Here is a 17,034-nt window from a genome sequence, read left to right on the forward strand (position 1 = left end):
GAAGGGGAGAGCGGGAATTCTGAGGGAGGAGAACGCCTCCTGAGGCGAAATAACGGTGAGCCTGAGAGCGGCCGACGTGGGGAGCGACGCGAGACCGCCGGGGGGCGGGGCGGAGACCGTTGACGCTGCGGTGGGCGGAGCCTCCCGGCGGAAACGCCGCGCGCGCCTTCACGACCCCTCCGCGGTTTAGTCCGTTGGGGAGTTGGAAGGGGGCGTGCCCTGAGGGCTGTTTGGAGCGGGAAGGGGGCGGGGCTTTCCTCCAGGACCAGCCTCCCGTTGGTTGCTAAGCAGGCCCTAGTTACCAGCCTGGGTGATGCTTTGGGGCCTAACTTGAAAAGGGGTTGGTGGGGGACCGCGGAGGTTGGAAGGGGGCCCCAGGCCTAGCCCACACGCACCCCTCACCACGTAGGGGGCGCTGAAGAGCGCCCCATCTGTCAGGGAGGGGATGACATTCAGTTGGGGGCGCACAGTCTCCATCCCGCCTGGAGACATTGGAGGAGGTTGCCTGGCTGCCCCTCTGTTTTTAAATGGGGACATTCCACATTTGGTGGGGTAGCATGCAGTCCTTTTGTGTTACCAAGTGGTTTTCCATTTTTAGGCTCTGGCATTCAACCTATGCACACCCTCTCTTTTTAAATTAGATCCCCACCCCAGTCCAGATTTCTTTGTTTGTGGTTTTGGGGGTTTTTTTAAAGCAAAGGATTAGATTTTTTCCCCATTTTTATTGGGTGGCTTTCAGTTTGAGCCATTTTTATGCTAAGATAAGACCTTGTTACCTCTGTTTAGTTGTTTGCTTACTTTGGCTGGGCGAAACATTCTCGACATCTGGCACTGCAGTCTGGACCCGGGAATGTTTATGCTCTTTTTTCTTGGGGTGCTTAGACGAAGGACGAGGTGATCCAACTCCAATTTTGTGTACAGTTCTTCCCCATTAGGTTTAATCCTTGGTTACAGCTATTATTGCACATCATCGAGCAGGTGACGTATTTCTGCTTGTGTGTGTTCTCATTGTCCAAAGGGTCTGTGGCTCTAGCATTTTTCAGAATCATGTCCGACTCAACTTCCAAGGAGCTTGAAGCTTCAAATCCCCGGGGTGCAGTCACTAATCCAGTCCCTACTGCTCCAGCTGCTGAAGGCCCCACTGATTCCTCCTTTGGTGAGCACAACCTTAGCTTCACCACCACAGACCTCAGCTTGGTGGAGATGACAGAAATAGAATACACACAACTTCAGCATATACTCTATTCCCATATGGAGGCACAAGCAAATGAAAACGAAGCAGAAAACAGGTTAAATTTGAACTGCTTCTCAGCCAACAACCCAGTGAACAACCCCCAATACCTGTCGTCATGTAATACCAGTCAAGGTAGCGTTTCGTCAAACAGCTCCGGCAACCAGGCACTATACCCCATTATCTGCCAGTCTGGTTTGGCCTCTGATAGCAGTTTTATGGGTCCCAATCAGTGCCTTGGACATATTGACTTCCAGGAGCTGAGGATGATGTTGCTTAGTGAGTCTAACCTTCCTCTCAACCAAGCTGAAAAAACACCTAATGGTAGCTCAGTTGATGCCACCGGGCAGAGTTTAGTGAAAGGTAAACATACTGAAAATGTGGGTGGAATAAACTTGGAAAATTCAGCAGCAGGTCCGGAATCCAGAGCCAAATCTGCAGTCCGTGTTCGGTTGGAAGATAGGTTCAACAGTGTCCAGACTGAAATTCCCAGGTGCCATGAATCACAGGAAACGGGAGTAGCCATTAACAAGTGTGTTGCATTTATGTCTTTTTCAAAGTATCGTTTTAATCATTTCTATTGCCCACTGTCAATTGACCCTTAGAAACGAGGAGCACAGAAAAGTTGTGTGTTCTAAATAATTAAAATTGAGTTGATTAGCCATTTGATGTACATGCAGTGGGAAACAATCTCCCATTCTTGTTCATACCTCTTGTTGTGTTTGTAAAAGTGCAGTTCAAATGGGTTAAGTGTGAATTAATTTGTGGTAAGTCAGTTCAACTGCTATACTTACATCAGTTGTGTGTTCCTGGATTAAGCTGGCTGTTAAACTAATTTCAGTATTAAAATATGGGCCATGGATGATCCTTGTGGCATTTGAACCAACCTGTTTCCTCTGACCTCCTGCTCTAACACAGTTATGTTAGTCTGATTTCCATAGTATATGCTTCATGCACTTTGTCAGGGCTTTTTTTGTAGAAAAAGCCCAGCAGGAACTCATTAGCATAATAGGCCACACCCCCATGCTTTGAAGTGAAGGCAGTTTAAACTGCCATCCTTTGGCTTGCCTGGGTGCCCCATGGCTGCGGGGAGCCCAGGCAAACCCCCCCTTGAAGGGAAGGCAGCTGCGGGGTGCCCAGGCAAGCCGGCTCTTGGACAGGCTGGGGAAGGCACGGGGAGGCATTTAAATGCCTCCCCAGTCCTACCAGCCCCCCCGCCCCCTGCCTCAGAGTTGCCGCGGGGTGTGTGTGTCACTCTCCAGGCCTTCCCTCTGTAGCTAGGCACACAGAGGTTTTTGCTGTAGTGGGCGTGGCCCACTCTGAAGCCAGCCGGAACGCCGTTCCTGTGCGTTCCTGCCCCAAAATAGCCCTGCACTTTGTCACAATTGACTTTCAGAATCTATCATGTGTTAACAAGATCATTAAAATCCACATATGGGTGAAATCTGTGGCAACATTCCAGCAAATGGTATTAGATCAATTCAGTTCAATTTATTCAAGGAAGTCTGTTCAGTACACTAGCTTTTAGACATATAGAATTATTAAAACATATAGCCTATGTGTTATTAGAACAAGACTGGGATATCAGGATGCTAAGAATGTAGATTCAGTTCTACAAAGACTATCCGGAGTCTTGTCTGCGTGTGGATCCATTTGACACCCATTCCCCTTAAATTGCAGATGGCAACTTATTCAGCAAAATTGGAAAAAAACTTCATTCGCTTCTTTAATTTACTTACAATTGGCATCATATGGTAAACGCTGAACCTCGGATAGAATGTCAGGATGTTGCACTTTCCAGTCTAAAAACATGGTGTCCTTCTTACGTGAGACAAATCCATTGAGTTTTGCTCTCCGTTGCATGTTTGTTACAAATTATTGCTACAATGTAGCACAGCTCTTCCTTTGAAAGACTTCCCGAACACATCCCCAAGGACCAATCACAGTCTATGGGTTTCCTGCCAATTGTATGCTCAACAGGGAGTTGCAGCCAATCCTGGCTCTCTGATGAGCATTCCCATATGATACGTGTTTCCAAACATAGTGTTTGATCTGGCCGGCCTTTTCACTCAATCTCGACCAATCCTCTTCTTTATTACAGCCTGTATCTCACATAGTGTTTGTCCAGTGTCCCATGATCCCCAACACAGCCTTTTTGGATAGTCAAAGGAGACCCCCTGCTTTTTTTCACCAGTGAAAAAGCTGTTGGGTCCAACCCATGTGATTGTTTCATCCATATATCATATTTTTGTATGTACACTAAAAGGAAAAATATTAAATGCATGTCTAAAAATATAGAGTGGGACCAAACAGATATTTCCCTTCATCTGGCATTCTCCAGTTACCCCTAAGAGGTCAATGCCAATCTGGAGGAAAAGGTCCTAGGTGTCATGGGGCAGTCTGGAAAATAGACCTTGCTGGTTTTTAAAATCAGATTTTTATCGCATCTTTATTCAGAGGAGATCAAGATACCCTGCAGCCTCCTCCCACCCATTTTAGCATCACAAAAGTCTTGTGAGAAGGCTTTTTTTCTGGGGGAACAGAGTTTCAGAACCTCTTCAACAACATTCTTTTTAAAATGTTTAAAAGTTCATCAGTTTTCAGTGTACAGGTTGAAAACTTTATTTCCCTCTTGAGAGTTTTGGCACCTCTTAAAAAAAAAAAAGCCCCAGAGAAGGGTAAATGGAGAGATAGCGATTGGTCCAGGATCACCCAATGAACTTCATGGTAGAGTGACAATTTGAACCCTGGTCTCTGTGGTTGCAGTCCACTGCTCTACACATAGTACCATATTAGCCCCCTTAATTTAAAATTAGCCATTGGCATGCAAATTTGATAAATGTCATGCATACAGTTGCAGCGTGCATAGGGTTAACTAGGTATGTGGTGGCTGAAATAATTTGTGAATGGCACCAGTGACATTTCACAGCCCTGTCCTATATCACAACTTCCCACAATACCTTTTAGCCTCCTCTGTGTAGCAATACTATTTGATCCTTTGCCTCACTGTAATACCATGGGCTGGTTTACATTCCCACAAGTTGTGACATTGTATTAGGACAGTGGTGGTTGTGTAGCTCTCTGATCACTTTTTTGTTGGTGAACTGATCCATGGGATTAGTAGCTTTGAGTTGATTCTTACCATGACCCATTCTGCATCTAGCATTCGCTCCGTTGTTTTACCAAACCCGCACTGGAACAGAAGCAGATGCGGCTCAAAACCACATTCAAATACCCCAGGGCCAACGCCGTACTGACTGCAGAGTCACCCCTGAACGGCCATAAAAGAAGAAGAAGAGAAGATATTGGATTTATACCCCGCCCTTCACTACCCAAAGGTGTCTTAGAGCGGCTTACAAACTCCTTTCCCTTCCCCTCCCCACAACAGACACCCTGTGAGGTAAAAGAAGAAGAAGAAGAGATTGGATTTATACTCTGCCCTTCACTACACAAAGGTGTCTCAGAGCGGTATGGCTTGCCCAAGGTCATCCAGCCAGGTGCAAGTGGAGGAGTGGGGAACCAAACCGGGTTCTCCCAGATTAGAGTACGCGCACTTAACCACTACACCAAAACAGCCATAAATCTATGCAGACAGTACCATAAAACCGAGAGATCAAAAGAAGTGAAACTGGCCTGCAGTGTGGAGGCTTCAATAAAATCCGACAATCAAAGAAAGTGAAAGTGGCATGCAATGTAGAGGGGAATGTCTGTTCCAATGTGGGTTTGGTTAAACAGCGGAGCGAATGCTTGATGCAGAATGGGCCAGCTTTAAACACCCAGGTTATTTAGCTTAAAAAGTAATCAGATAGAAAAACAGAATAATTAAAAATAACCACAACTGCTTTGAGCCATGTTGAAAGGTAGTATATACATATTTTAATATATGTGTGTTTGTGTGTGTATACACCTTGTATTTAGTTTCTGATATTGGGGTCCATCTTGCAACATGATTTTAAGACTCATTTTCTAAGAGCCAAAGGAAAAGCAGGGAATAATAGGATTTTAATTATGTGTCTCATGTGGAGATACATTGTGCAGCCATGTGTTATCTATGCAAATGTTAACATTTTGAGCCTGTGAGATTGTTATTACTCTCTTCCCTTTTAGCGGCTAAGAAAAGATGCTATTAAGCATGCTGATCTAGTTAGAAGCATATATAATTTTGTTTAAACGTGTAATCAGATGTGTGTTTTGAAGTGAGCTGAGTTCTGGATGTAGTCTGAAATGATTACTGATATAAAAGACTGCACAAGAAATACGGGCTTTGGAGTCCAGTTGCTACAAACAACTGTCCTTGTTTTATTGATTTCCCCCCTCATAGTGTAGTAACCCTCATTCGCCATCCTTCTGAAGTGATGGGTGTTCCTCTCCACCAGCAGCAGAATAAATGTACCACATTAGTGAAAAATAAGACTGCTGCCACGACTACCACGGCATTACAGTTTACGTGCCCACTGTTTAACCCAAATGCTGCTTCTCCCGCAACTGTAAATGCAAACCAGTTACAACAGGTTGGTAATTATTTTTTTAAAGATTGTTTCCTATTTGTTTTATGGCTCTGTAATAACTAATCTTGTGAAAATTAACTTTATACAGGAATGCATAAAGTCTGGGAGGAACCACATGTGCCAGTGTAATTCTATGATCGTTTTTGTAGCTGTTTTTGTCTTCTACAGAATGAAACAGATGGAGGTAGAATTTAAAAGGGAAGATCAGCAGGGGAAAAGGTGATCTTATATCTGTTTCCTGTCATACTGTTTTCCCACTGAAAACTGCCACCTTCAAGCTGTTTTTACCCTCTCGTTAGCGGAAATGTGTACCTGTAACATTAAAAGGCATGTAAAAGGCATGGCAGTTTTCAGCAGGGAAATGAAATGACTGGAAAGGGTTTTAAAAAACACACCCATTTTTATGACTGTTTATGGAGCTTTTGTTTTCTGGAGTTTCTTTTAAGGTTTTTTTAAAATCTGTCTATACTTGAGGTATATTTTAGCTTTGACCTTCAAACCAAAGGTGATACGCATGAACTTTGTTCTAGTAGTGGCATGATTTAAGAAGAAGAAGAAGAAGAAGAAGAGATGGGATTTATACCCCGCCCTTCACTTGGAGTCTCAGAGCGGCTTACAAACTCCTTTCCCTTCCCCTCCCCACAACAGACACCCTGTGAGGTGGGTGGGGCTTGGAGAACTCTGACACAAACTGGTCTTTTTCAAGGACGGTTCTGACAGAACTATGGCTTGCCCAAGGTCACATCAGCAGGTGCAAGTGGAGGAGTGGGGAATCAAACCCGGTTCTCCCAGATTAGAGTCTGCACAATTAACCACTACACCAAACTGGCTCTCAACCAATTTAACCAATTTTTACCAAAAATAAAAAGTTGGAGTGCACAGTAAATTTAGGTCTAACATCCTAAAGCCTTTAAAGTGAAATCCTAAAAACACTTTCCTGGGAGTAAGCCCCATTGAATAAACCTGAGTAGGATTCTGAGTAGACCTGTTTAGGATTGCTCTCCTGGAATCCAGGTTGAAAGACATTACAAAATGGTGGCTGATTGAAATTGAATTTGGGCCACCATACAAAATCTATGGACTACATAACAAAATTAAAGTAGTACAGAGAACATTAAGTGATATGTAGTCTGGTATATAGCCAGCCTTGTGCAATATCACGACCAGGGGTCATTTCGTAGAAGAAGAGGTGCAGGAGCTCATTAGCATAACTCATTTGCATATGCCACACCCCCTGACATCACCAGAAGTGTGTCAGAAGGCAACACCCACCGCTCAGGCTCCACTGGACTGTTTTGGATTGCTAGCTGTTGGGGGGGGGAGGAACGTGCAGATCTGCCCTCGCAGAGGAGGGAGAGCTTGTACCTGAATAAAACTTGGTCTTAAAGGTGCCACTGGGCTGTTTGGGGCCAGGGGGGGCCGGGGGGCTCTGCAACTTACCTGGCTGTTTCTTGCTCTGACTGAGAGCTGCTGGGAGAAGGGGGCGGGGCTTGTTGCATGTGCCCACCCCCTGGGCTCTTTACTGCCGGAGCTCCACTCCTGTGTGCTCCTGCAGGAAATGACCCCTGATCACGACACTGAGAATGTAGAAATTTAAAAGTCCAAAATGATCAGCAGTTCAGTAAACGTACAAGCGAATAAATTCTGCCCAAATGGACTAAAACCCAGATTTGTTAAAAGCCCAGTGACATGTAATGTATAGGGATTTTCAGGATGGCACATAAGTGGCTAGATGAACGTCTGACTGTGTTTGACCATTAGGTAATGGAAGGAGAAACTCAACAAAAGTGATCTGGTTGGGAAATACCTGGATATTTTGGGGGTGGAGCCTGGTGAGGCCGGGATTTGGGGAGGGGAGGGAGCTCAGCAGGGCACAAGGCCATAGAGTCCATCCTCCAAAGCAGTTGTTTTCTCCAGGGGAACTGACCTCTGTTGTCTGGAGACCAGCTGTAATAGTAGGAGATCTCCAGGGCTCACCTGGGGGTTGGCGGCACTAGTATAACTAGATGTTATAACCATGTTTTCCTGGTAATGTGAATGTGGGAGCCGGAGGAGGCATTTGTAGAAGGGAATTAGTGGGTAAGTGGGAGCTTAATCCTTTCCCTATCCATTGATTTCCCACTGCAAATATTTGAAACTAAAAGTAAGCCTCTGACCTTGCTCAGGGAGGAGATTTGCAGGAGAGAATCAGTGAGTATGAAAGGAGCTAAGCTGTATTCCTAGCCACCAATTCCCATTATCAGCAAAATAAGGTTGGTGAAGAATGTTTAAAGATTGATTCACATGTCCCTCATGTGGGCCTTTGACAGATGTGTTCCAGGGTTCCACATGGGACTGGGACTGTGGCGTGCAAGGAGAAGCGGGCTTTTCCCTCCATGTGGTTTTCCTGAGCCGAAATGGCCCTGTGGAGCTGCTACTTGCCCACTGGGGGAGCTTACATGTCACGATGGCTATATATCTAAATTTCCTCAACCAGGCAAAGAGTGATTCCCCAGGGCCATTTCAAGTGGGGAAAGTGTTGTCAGGGTAAAGGCTGCAACACCTTCACTCTGTGTGCTTGAGGGCCTGATCTGAATTGGACCCACCGATGCCAGGATATTAAATTCCCAGCACAGAACTCCCGGCACATGTCCCATTGAAAGTCCTTGTGATGGCTGTTAGTTCAGAGAACAGAGAGGACACAAGGGACTTTCGAATGTGTGTGTGTCAGTCTCTTAAAGCTTCCAGTACTTTTTCTCTGCTCTAAAGGAATCTGACGGTGCAAAGGCTGCCTTGAGCTTTCCATCGCTGAAGAAAAGGGGAGCGCTACCAACTTTAGTCACAAATTTGGTTTTGCTTAAAACTGACACTTTGTTTCTTTTAGAGCTCTGGAGCATCTGTTTTGGAAGCTGCTAAGCATCAAGACCTTGGCTTGCCACGAACTTTTTCTATCTGTTACCAGCAGGAGATTGAAGCCACAAAACAGACTGTTGGGCCTCGAAATAAGGCTCTGCCTGAACACGTTTGGATTAAAGTAGGAGGCAAGTTGCCACATTTTGGCTCGCTTTGTTTTCAGTAGACAGGACTTTAACACAATTAATTTTGTTTCTTAAGAGAAGCATTTGTAAAAGGAGGGTAATTCCAATTTTTGTGATGAGTGTTTTTAAACATACCTTTCTTAAAATATCATCCAGAAAGCATTTGAGACAATTCAGTTCCATTGGAAGTTGACTTGGAGACAGGGTCTGGGCAGGGTTTTCCCCGATTTATGGGGCTCCAGCCAGCTGGCCAGTGGGGGAAGCCCCACCCACAAACAGGCATGTTGCCATACAACATCCCTGTCATGATGACATCACCCGGAAGTGATGTCATTGTGTTGCCAATGTCAGGGGGGTGATGCTCTAGTTTTTGGGCAAACTCTATGGTTTTGCACCCCCCAATGTTGGTGATGCAATGACATCACTTCTGAGTGATGACATCATGCTCCGCCCACAAAGCATGCACAGCAGAAGATCCCGGGAAGGACCTGGGAGTTCCCCACTGGCTAAAAGGTAGTACCTGGCAACCCTGCTTGGAGAAGCTTATTCTTTCTCAGTTTTTTGGAAAACTGCAATAAAAACAGGTATATAATGGTTATACAAGATAGTAACAGATTCACTTGTTAGGTGCTTTGCATAGTCTTTAAGAAAGCAGCATATAACATCAATTAGTTCCTTATAGGGCTTTTCCACATTCTCATTTTCCTTGCTTGTAAATTCCTGTTTCTTCAGGGTGGGGAGGTGTCTCTGTTCTGCATGTGTTTTCCTCCCTCTAGTGGTCGATTTGATATTACACTCATTTATGTCCAGCATTAGGGATGGGCACAAACTGGAAAAATGAGGTTTCGTTTGTGGTTCGAGGCCAAACCATGATCCAAAATGAACCAGGAGGTTTGTTCATGAACTGAACAAGTTTGTGGCACCCGCAAACCCCGTTGGAAGGGACCGCAGTCCCTTTAAACAAGGCTTGCAGAAAGCCCCAAAAAACAGCTGAGTGATAGGGAGCAAGCTCCCTGCCACTCAGCAGTTTCGGGCTGTCTTGTGCAGAGATTAAGAGGAAGGACAAGCATAAGAACATATGAGATGCCAATGTTGGATCAGGCCAGTTGCCCATCCAGTCCAACACTCTGTATAACTCCTTCAACAGGCAGGCAAAATGACTGGGATTCAATTAACTGCTTGTGTATCCCACACGCCCATCAGCAACATTTGGTAATTTTGGCAACTGACCGGAGTTTGCAAGGAGGGGAGAGACATAAAGTTCAGATCTTCCTGGTATAGTTGACAGAATAACCAGACATTTCTGTATCTTTGCCCTATCTGATTGCAGGGCATGGTCCCATAACCGCTGTTCAATTGTTTCTTTTGCTTTTTGATACCCAAGATGCAGTAACACTTGAGTTGCCTTTAAATCTCAGCCTGACACTAAGGTTTGGGCAACATGCACATTTATTACAATTATATTTTGGCCACCATTTACACCTTTCTTCACAGCTCTTAGAACAGAAAGGTTTGTAGTTAGGTTTGCCAGCTCTGGGTTGGGAAATACTTGGAGATTTTGGGGGTGTAGCCTGGGGAGGGGAGGGGTCTCAGCAGAGTATAATGCCATAGGGTCCACCCTCCACAGCAGCCATTTTCTCCAGGGGAACTGATCTCGGTCACCTGGAGATCAATTGTAATAGTGGGAGATCTCTAGGTGCCATATGGCGGTTGGCAACCCTGTTTGCAGTTATGGAGACCTCTTGGGCTATGGGTATCTGAATGAACATCCAGAGAGATCAAAAATCAGTCTAGTTTTAAAATGCTGCACCATCAAGTAATGCTAAGGATAGGCTCTATTTTCTGCTGTGCCCATGCAGAATCACAGCCTTCATTCATTAGTGTTCCAGATACAGGTAGGGTTGCCAACCTCCAGATAGTGGTTGGAGGTCTCCTGGGATTATAACTGATCTCCAGGCAACAGAGATCGGTTTCCCCTGGAGAAAATGGCCACTTTGCGAGGTGGACTCGGTGTCATTATACTCCATTGAAGTCCCTCCCCCTCCCTAAACCCCGCCCTCCCCCCCTAAAATCTCCAGGTATTTACCAAACTGAAGCCAGCAACCCTAAATACGGGTGCATGTTCGATTTGGATCAAGGCTGGTTAAATAAGCTCATGATGTACAAAGTATATAAAGCACTATTCCCCCCCCCTTCTTGTTTTGCAAAGGAGAGGCTTTATGTAAGCAAACAATCAACAAAAGGAGCCGCAGCCGCATACAGACGCTGGACACGAGCCTGCAGCGCAAGCCCCTTGGTGACATTCAGAATGTGTGTGACAGCCAAAGCCAAAGCGCCGGGGCAGCCCAGGGTGCCTGGCAAGCACCGCAGCCATCTTCCAGTGGCTCCGCACAGAACGGAGGCCAAGGAGGGGTCTCTCAGCGCCGGGAGAGGCATAACCGAATGGAGCGAGACAGAAGGTCATTGCTGTGGGCGGCCTTTGAGCTCCAAGCCCCTTCTCTGTGTTGCGTGGTGCTGACTGGCATGCCATGACGTTATGTTTTAAGGCTTCCGCCCAGTTGGATTGAATCGACCTATTTATATACAGTGCTTATTTACAATGTACGGTGATACACTCAGAACGGTGTACACTGTAAAATAATGCTTTATAGGCCACCTCCATATGGGGTGGCATGAAAATGTGCCCCAGCAACAACAGCAAGAAGAAGGGAAGAGTGTCCCCACACCCTGTCCCAGGCCACTTGCTGCTACTACCCCGTCACCCTCTAGGGGTGCCAGCTCTGGGTTGGGAAATACCTGGAGATTTGGGGGGCTGAGCCTGGGGATCGCAGTGGGGAGGGACCTCCGTGGTAGGGTTGCCAGGCCGCTTACCTGGTGCGGCCGGGGAGAGTAGGAAGAAATGCGGCACTTAACCTCACCATTTTGAGGGCTGTGCTTAGCTCTGCCCTTGCCCCGTATCGACTGCAGGGTGGATGATCCACGTGGACAATCTGCCCAGAGCAGGGTCATTTCGTAGAAAAAGAGCTAGGGGAACTTATTAGCATAACTCATTAGCATATGCCACACCCCCTGACATCAGGGGTCCGGCGGTGGACCTGCAAGGTCGGCGGGAGTGCGAGGAAGCCCCGCCAAGGCCCTCCCTGGCCCCAGGCAGGCAGGGGTGGGGAGAGGCGGGGAGGAAGCAACTTACCCTCCCTCTTCTCCTGCCTCCTCCTGGCGGAATGAGGGCCGGAAGCGGGGCAGCTGGAAGCAGGGGGCGGGGCTTCATCGTGTGCCCCGTCCCCCGCACCTCACCCAGGGGAACTGTGATCCCCCGCGTTCCCCCCCAAAATGACCTCTGGCCCAGAGTCACCCCACTGTCCCTCCTTTTGGACTGGATCAAATAAGGGTTTTCTCTGGTCCAGTTTAAAGGGGAAAGGCTCAGGAGGGCCCTGATTGCTCTCTTGAAGTATTTGAAGGGGCTGTCACTTTGAGAAGGGCAGGGAGCTGTTCCTGTTGACAGCAGAGGAGAGGATTCACAATAATGGATTTAAATTAAGGGTGGGAAGGTACTGGCTGGGTATTAGGAAAAACGTTTTGCTAGTAAGAGTGGAATCAGCTCCCTCGGGAGGTGGTGAGCTCTCTCTTACTGGCAGTCTTTAAGCAGCGGCTAGACAAACACTTGTCAGGGATGCTCTCAGCTGATCCTGCACTGAGCAGGGGGGTTGAACCAGATGGCCTGTCTGGACCCTTCCAACTCTGCGATTCTGTGATTCTTCAAATAAGTGTAAAGTTGTGTGGAGGCTCCCATTTAAATTGGGAGCTCCCAGCATTCTACGCAGGGGGAAAAACCCCATGTGGAAACAGTCATATCATAATAGACATGATATAGAGGATAAAGGGACGGGGAAGGAAGAAGAGAAGAAGAATATTAAAGGTACCAAGTTTTGTGTATTTAAAATGGATTCAACAGTAATTAACTGTAACATTGCAGGCTTTAAGGCATGGTCATACCCAGGCTTAGCCAGGACATTCCAGGGAACATACCATAGGACGTCTGAGTCCTGACACCAGCAAAGGGATCCAAATAATGTCCATGCATCATAGGTGTTGTCTGTCACCAGCGGCATAGCTCTTTTTGTTTCCGTAAGGGCACTCTTAGGGGAGGGGGAGGGCTGTGGCTCAGTGGCAGAGCATCTGCTTTGCATGTGGGAAGTGCTTGGTCCAGTCCTTGGTATCTCCATTTAGACTGCGTTATGTAATGTGAAAGACCTCTACCTGAAACCCTGGAAAGCCACTGCCAGTCTAAATGGACAATAGTGACCTTGATGGATCAAGGGTCTGATTCAGTATAACACAGCTTCATATTCACATGTATGTGCTTTGGGGGGGCTCATCAGTGCTTTCCCACTTTTCTTCTGTGACACCCCCCCCACCATATATAGATGGAGCATGAAAGAGAGGATTAGCTGTCACTTCTGTTTTCATTTCCTCTTTTTCAGATGTTTTAAAAATACTTTTCTGTTCTTGTAGCACTTTGATCCCCATCAGGAGGCCCACCTGTAATATTCACTTATTTAAGAACTAGTTGGTCATGCCGGAAGCCTTGTGCAGTCCCCACATCCCCAAGCATTGACCCTTGGATGGGAGAGTACTGGAAACCCAATGGACTTTTGTAATACTTTATGTACATACTAGGAGCAAAGCCTGTTGCAGAAACAATACAACGAGCTCTAGAAAGACGTGACAGTTCCCCGCCCCCAGATTCTACCTGCTCTCCAGACCCTGGGGTCATGGGGTGATGGAACACCCTGCCACTGGCTCCGTGCCTGGCTGTGTCTGGCAACCTCCAGGCTGGCTCCACCACTCTCTGTCCCGCCGGCTGCCAGTGCCCATCCAGTCGCAGGCCAGCCACGTGCATTCGGCCTCGGCTGCCAACGGTGGCAGTGGCAGAATCAGCCTTGGACTGATGACGGGCCGTCCGTCGTCTCCAAGGACACTGAGGCCCGGTCTCCCACTTTCTTCTCCCTCCCCAGAGCCTGGGGTCGAGGGGCGACGCAACGCCCTGACATTGGCTTCCTGCCCGGCCAGGTGGCGGCAGACTGTAGGCCACCCCCACCACTCTCCGCCCCAGTGGCACACCAGCCCCCATCTGGTCACAGGGCAGCCGGCTACCTGCAGTCAGCCTCGGCCAATGACTACTGCTGCGGCACTGGCAGGATTGGCCTCGGCCTTGTAAGCCTCCACCTGCCGGAGCGTACATCGCAGCCAGTGGCTCCCTGCAGACTGAGGGTGAGACGCTGGCTGCCAGCTCTGTGGGTGGGACTGGCAAGGCAATGCAGCCAGTGGATACAGACCCCTGGTGAGTGACACATCAGGGAGCCAATTTATTTGGGAGCGTATGGAATCTTGCCACTCCAAAACAGAATTAAATATAAGGAGAGATACAAATATGCAATCAGCATACCAGTGGAAGTAAACAGTCAGCAGACCCATTACTGTTTATCACATTCCCAAAGAGTAACCTGCGGCCACCCAAGGTTCCCAAGTTCACAGGTCTGACTGTTTGCTTTACCCCCCCCCCCCCCCCCCACGACCCTAGCACAGATCTGGACAGCCTGGATGCAGGATTTGAATTTATTTTTTTAAGTGTGGAGAGCACAGAGAAATGCCTTAAGAGAAAACCATAGTAACAGATATACCCACAGTAATCAAGACACAGCAAAAGCCATGCATAGCTATTGCTAAACATCAAAATGACACAACATTGTGTGCAAGCTTTTGAGTTCTCCAGATGGCTGCATGGTGAATCCCTTATGAGGAAGGCAGGTTAAAAGTGTCACAAAGAAATAATTTTGGGGGGGATGTTTCTGGGTTCCTGATTGTCCTTGACGGTATCCTGTGTGGAATGCACCACAAACTTCAATGGCAGTCTCCAACTGAAAATCTAAAGCCTGCAGACATTCACAAGCCTCCCTGACAAACAGCTCCCTTAAAAGGCTGAGGGCAGAGGAAACGCACGCTGGTCCTTATAGTAACAATACCTGCAATTAATTTTAGATGATACACTAGGTAAAGCGTCGATGTAAGTCAGTCTGTCAAGTGGTTGGTTCTATTCCCCCAGCAGAATTTTCTAAAAATGGTTCTTTCTTTCTGAAGAAAATGTTGATTCCCACCAGGGTAGTAATATTATTCTCTCTTCTATCAGCAAACAGTGGTTATTTATACAGTGCCATTAATTACCCTGCTAGAAGGAATTTATAATGTGATGGGAGTCGACAGGGAGGAGAGGCAAAGATAACAGAGAGAGAAGAGGGTGAATGTAAGAAAATGCAGTGGCATGTGGCTTTTGTTATGAGTCTGGGGGGATCAAGCGAGGCAAATGGTTTCCAAGGAGGAGGGGGTTGAGGGGAGAGACAGAGAAAGGTACCCTGTAGATTTTTTTTGGATTTAGCCTTGCAGGAGAGAATAATTAACCAATCATAGCATAAGTGAAACTTCCTAAGAGGCCTTCAAATGGTCCCCTTCCAAGATCTTAAATCAAAATATTAGCCTCCCTGTTATTACACTGAATTAAGAAATGTTTTGAAAAGAATGGCAGTTTCAAGTGCTAGATTCTGAGCACGTTACTTCTGATTCTAGGCGCAGAATCCGGATTTGTTGCGATGAACTGAATCTTCTGGTTCCCTTCTGTACTTCAGATACTGATAAGGCAACGACTTTACAATGGACAACAGCATTTCTAAAATACATTCAAGAAAGGCATGGGGATTCCCTGAAAAAGGTAATTCTTCCAAATAAGTTCATTTTTTTTTTAAAAAAAGAAACCCACATCACCATATGAGCCTTACAAGCCATAAAGAAATGAATTGTGATAGATACTTGTGTTGAACTTGTACCTAGTTTCACACAGGAGCAGACTTTTTATGTGCATTGCTTCCTCAGCAGGCACTATGTTGAAATAATAGTTCATAAGGTCTGCTGTCCATATGCACAATTCTGAACCCAGCTCACCCACATCTGTTAAAATATTTTTTGTATGTCAACAGCGCTGTCCTTCCCGAGTATGGCACAGCCATGCTTCCATCGATTTACCATCTCATAGTCGGCAATTCCTTAAACCTGGAGCTAAGAATACCAGCATAACCTATGCTCCCATATGGAAACATGTCTCTAATGATTTGTCAGAAGAGGAAATCTGTAATGTATCCAGTCCAGACAAGTCCAGAGACAAACGTCGAGCTTCACTCCAAGAGACAATGCACTATGCGGATCCTAGCTCGCTCCAATCAGGGGGCTAGGTTCCCGGCCGAGAGCCTATGGGACTCTCGGCCACTGTAAATAACCTATAGGGTAGTAAGGGTGTGTTTTGGGTGGCGGTTCCTCGGGGGATATAAGCCGGCCTGCGAGCCGGCCAAAGTCGTCTTGTTCCAGATAGAATAAAGTATGCTTTGCTGAAATCACTCTCCGTTTGCGTACTTTTCACTGGCGACGAAGGTGGGATCCATCTCCCTCGGAACAGAGACCACGTTTAGGACATCGCCGTGAGCCGCCGCGCCGAATTTGCCACTGCCGCCAGCATTGAGCATCTTCAAGAAGTGCCGCTCACCACACCGCTCACGAGCTCTGAGCATCGCGCTCCTGACCCTGAAAGCAGCACCGCACCGCTCCGCCTCTACGCAACGCAGAGCATCGTCCGGCTGACCCCAAGAGCAGCACCGCTACGCCGTCTACGCTGCTCGCTTCCACGTGGAACCCGTAAGATGGCTGCCGCATCAGAGAGTCTCCCAGTCTTCGACCTCTCCTAACCCTCGCTTCGCCCTCTCCTAACCCTCGCAGTGGGAGACCTGGCTGGAAACTCTCAAGAGCCACTTCACCATCCACAAAGTGGTGGATCCAGATATAAAAAAGGCGTACCTGCTGCACCACTGCGGGATGGAGACCCATCTCCTGCTTAAGGACTTAATAGCGCCCAAGCTGACCAAAGACGAGTCGTACAGCTCCTTGGTCAAGGCGCTGACCGACCATCTGGCTCCCAAACCAACAAAGTTTGTGGAGCGCCTGGACTTTTTCGTGAAGGTCCAGGGCCCTGACGAGACCGCCTCAGATTTCCTGGCGGCTCTGCGGTGGAGTGTGACCAGGTGCTCCTTCTCCAACTTAGCTGAAACTCTCCTCAACCAGTTCCTCGTGGGACTCTGAGAGCCGAAGCTTCAGAGGAAGCTAGTAAGCCAGGATGACCTGGACCTGGAGAAGGCAATCCGGGAGGCCACTGCATACGAAAAGGCACACCAAGACCGCC

The 17,034-nt window shown here is 47.3% G+C and overlaps 1 protein-coding gene across 1 annotated transcript; it reads left to right on the forward strand.

Annotated features, from left to right (window-relative positions):
• The first annotated feature begins 1,047 nt into the window (after nucleotides 1–1,047).
• Nucleotides 1,048–16,565, forward strand: TCFL5 (transcription factor-like 5 (basic helix-loop-helix)). Its single transcript, XM_015410330.1, has 6 exons — nucleotides 1,048–1,763; nucleotides 5,553–5,742; nucleotides 8,603–8,759; nucleotides 10,966–11,215; nucleotides 15,378–15,519; nucleotides 16,452–16,565. Exons 1-6 carry the CDS (start codon nucleotides 1,048–1,050, stop codon nucleotides 16,563–16,565), a joined length of 1,569 nt encoding a protein of 522 aa, XP_015265816.1.
• Nucleotides 16,566–17,034: the final 469 nt, after the last annotated feature.

This window comes from Gekko japonicus, unplaced genomic scaffold (assembly GCF_001447785.1).
Source record: "Gekko japonicus isolate JY-2015 unplaced genomic scaffold, Gekko_japonicus_V1.1 scaffold1539, whole genome shotgun sequence".
NCBI classification, from domain to species: domain Eukaryota; kingdom Metazoa; phylum Chordata; class Lepidosauria; order Squamata; family Gekkonidae; genus Gekko; species Gekko japonicus.